Source organism: Lathyrus oleraceus, chromosome 5, assembly GCF_024323335.1.
Source record: "Lathyrus oleraceus cultivar Zhongwan6 chromosome 5, CAAS_Psat_ZW6_1.0, whole genome shotgun sequence".
NCBI lineage: Eukaryota > Viridiplantae > Streptophyta > Magnoliopsida > Fabales > Fabaceae > Lathyrus > Lathyrus oleraceus.
Window position 1 is genome coordinate 436,722,879 of NC_066583.1, and position 3,279 is coordinate 436,726,157.

Here is a 3,279-nt window from a genome sequence, read left to right on the forward strand (position 1 = left end):
CAAAGTAACTCAACAACCGATTATACATATTTTATATAAAAATTAATTATTCTTAGAACAAAAATTCCAACCTTTAAGAAGCAATCGAGAAAATCTATAAAAAAATCACACGGATGAATTCAACAAGAACATCCTTAGATCTTAATAATGTTGATAAACATTATTGAATAGAGTTAAACATAATAAGGTTAAAATAGTTCTCTTGATTCCAGTAAATTAGAGTTTTTTATTTTGGCCCCTTTAATTTAATTTTTTTATCTGAGTTCTTATATCGTATTTTTTGTGTTGATTTTAGTCCATAAAATTAAAATTTGCAGAAAAATTGTAAATTTTCTGTGAATTTTCCTTCGAATTTTATCTTTAAGGACTAAAACCAACACAAATGTGAGATATAGAGATTAAAAAATATATATATAAAAATAAAAATAAAAAATTCGCTAATTTAAAAAAAAACTATTTAAGCCAAATAATAATTACTTTAAGCTAAAAAAGAATATAAATTTTCTTTTTTACTTATATTCAAAACCAGAATAGTGTCTTACTCTAATAGTTATTCACTCTTATAAATTTTATCATATTAGAATCTTCTCACATAAACCAACAGTTAATATTACCACATGTGGCATGTCTCCCATGGAAAGTGGGAAATGTAAAAGAATGAAATCAATATTTACTTACAAAATAAGTTAACAAGATAATGAATGACTTCTTCTTCAATATTGCTTAACCTGAGATTGAGATGTATACATTTAAGCTAAAAAAAAATCACATTATAATTTTTAGCATTCTGATATCTAGGGAACTAAATTTACAAGATCAAGCAGAACTATTCAATACTTTTGTAGCACAATATAATATTCATCTTGTAGTCATTTTGGTTAACTTCTGTGGTCCAAAAATTGCTATTCCAAAAGCAACAGGTAGTGATAAAAGCTTTTTAGCTTTTCCTACATAAGCCCTTTTAGTGAAGTTATTGTAGTCATTAGCTTCAATTGAATCTAAAATCTGCCTATACAACAACAAAGATGCCCAAACAGGCCATCTACTAGCAGAACTAAGCTCTGAAACACCCTTCTCTGCTTCATCAAAAAACATTCTTGCTCTTTTTATTTGTCCCTTCATAAAATTGCGCCACTTGTCCGTTACTCGGCCTCGGAAAATGTCGTCATCTGATAGGCCTGCTTTTGCTAATTCATCTTGTGGAAGATACACCCTTCCTCTTCTAGCACTATTGCATGAATCAAGTAATTAGATAAGGAAATCAGATAAATAATGTATTTGGTTTATATAGATCAGACACATTAGTTATTCAATAAGGTTCTGAGGGAGTATTTGAAAGAAACTTACTCTTCTCCGACATCTCTGAGTATGTTGGTAAGTTGATTAGCAATGCCAAGAGCCAATGCAGCATTGTAGATGCTCTCTGTTGAAGCTTTTGATTGTGGTGCTATCCCCATTACAGGAACACTCATAAGACCAACTGTTCCGGCGACATAGTAGCAATAGAGGTATAGTTCATCAAAGTTATTGTATCTTGACTTTCTCAGGTCCAGCCTCATCCCTTCAATCATGTCCTTAAAGGGCTATTCAAACACAGACAGATCAGTTTTTTCCTCATAAAATTGTAATTTATATACTCATCTCTTCTAAAATATGCTTAAAAAGTACCAAGAAGAAATAAAAACATTGGTAACCATATTTCTATTCCTAACCGTTTTAAGTTTTTACAAGCCCTGTGTACGTTAGTCATGGTTCGACCACGACTAAACAAATAGAGACACTATTTTGACTTGGTCACCATTGAACAGTTACAAGTTTTGGACCGTGTGCTATAACCCGTCTTGCACGCCCTAGAAGACAGTCATGTTTCTAGTCTGCTACTTTGAGTTATATTGTACAAGGTTAAAAAGTCACACTTCCAATTATGTGCATGGGGCATACCTGTATATCAACAGGGTACTTTGTGACAGTATCTGAAAGTGCAGCATCATACATATCATAAGGACGACCTTCGAAAACATCCGTTAATCTTTGTTCCCATCTGTCCAAGGCCTTTGGTGTGATGTGTGAAGCATTAGGACCATCCACTAGCTCATCTGTTCTTCTGCACCACACTGTATAACACATAAAGAGTTCTCAATTTCTATTTCAGAAAAGCATTTGTTTAAAGCAATTTGAGGTTACTAAGTTTATATACCATAAATGGCCCAAATAGCTTTTCTCCTCTCTTCTGTCATCAATTGTGTGCCTGAAAATTTCAAGTTTTGAATGAAACAATCAAATTTTCAACAACTTATACTATCTAAAATGAATATACCAGACACATATTGTTACTTGTTTGCCTTCTATTTCTGTATTATCTTCATTATATATAAACAAATATTTCATAGAGAAAGAGGTACCTAGATAAAATGTCTTGGCATACTCAGCACAAACATCACCACACCTATCATAAGCAGAACTCAAAAGATCTCCATTAGTGAAATCACCTTCAATAGGCTTAGTATCCAAATTCAAACCTCTCTTCTTAACAATTCTTCTTTGTTCCTTCACTAGTGCTGCTTGTTTCAACACCACTTCATACACCCTCTCCTCTGAAGATCTTGTAGGTTCAACAACCGCATTCGAAAAACTAGCAAAACTAATTCCAGAACAGTGTCTAAATCTCTTCTCAATTCTCACACCTCTTCCTCCAAGACCCATCAAAGAAATGGCATTCTCTTTGAGTCCACAGTTCACCCAAAGAAGAACACCAGACATCATAGGCACAGCACAGTTTGGTTCTTTTGAATGGTTGCAAAATAAGTGAAGTAGAAAGATAGAGAAGCTGAAAAAATTGTGAGGATATAAAGAGAAAAAATGTGAATGGGAATGAAAGGCTTGTGTTAAAGGCACGTATATTTTATTGAGGAATATGCTATCACATGTAACCTTAGCTGACACTTGAAAATGTATGGTCAGTGATAGTGTAATCCTAAACATGAAAAACTTGTTTGTCTTTATTGCATGACATTTTTTTTTGAAGGAAAATAAAATAACATTTTTCTCTCTTTTTCAGCACTTTTTAGTGGTCATGCCTTTTGTTTTCTTTGTAAGGGTACACTTGATGATGGGTTATGGGTCTGGTTTTAGGCAAGTTGTAAAGTGTAATATGTGTGTTTGGCTTCTCCACACAAATTTATTTCATGTGTTTGAATTATAAAAAGGGTATATGGTGGACACAAATTTTGAAAGGATTGTTTTTACAATTTTTTACTTTCAATTCTACACATTAATTAA

General features: G+C 32.5%; 1 protein-coding gene across 1 annotated transcript; it reads right to left on the minus strand.

Moving 5' to 3' along the window:
* Positions 1–686: 686 nt before the first annotated feature.
* On the minus strand, positions 687–2,941 carry LOC127085299 (phytoene synthase 2, chloroplastic). Its single transcript, XM_051025825.1, has 5 exons — positions 2,403–2,941; positions 2,198–2,248; positions 1,942–2,114; positions 1,348–1,583; positions 687–1,228 (listed from the first exon to the last, which is right to left on the minus strand). Exons 1-5 carry the CDS (start codon positions 2,761–2,763, stop codon positions 859–861), a joined length of 1,191 nt encoding a protein of 396 aa, XP_050881782.1. The 5' UTR covers positions 2,764–2,941; the 3' UTR covers positions 687–858.
* Positions 2,942–3,279: the final 338 nt, after the last annotated feature.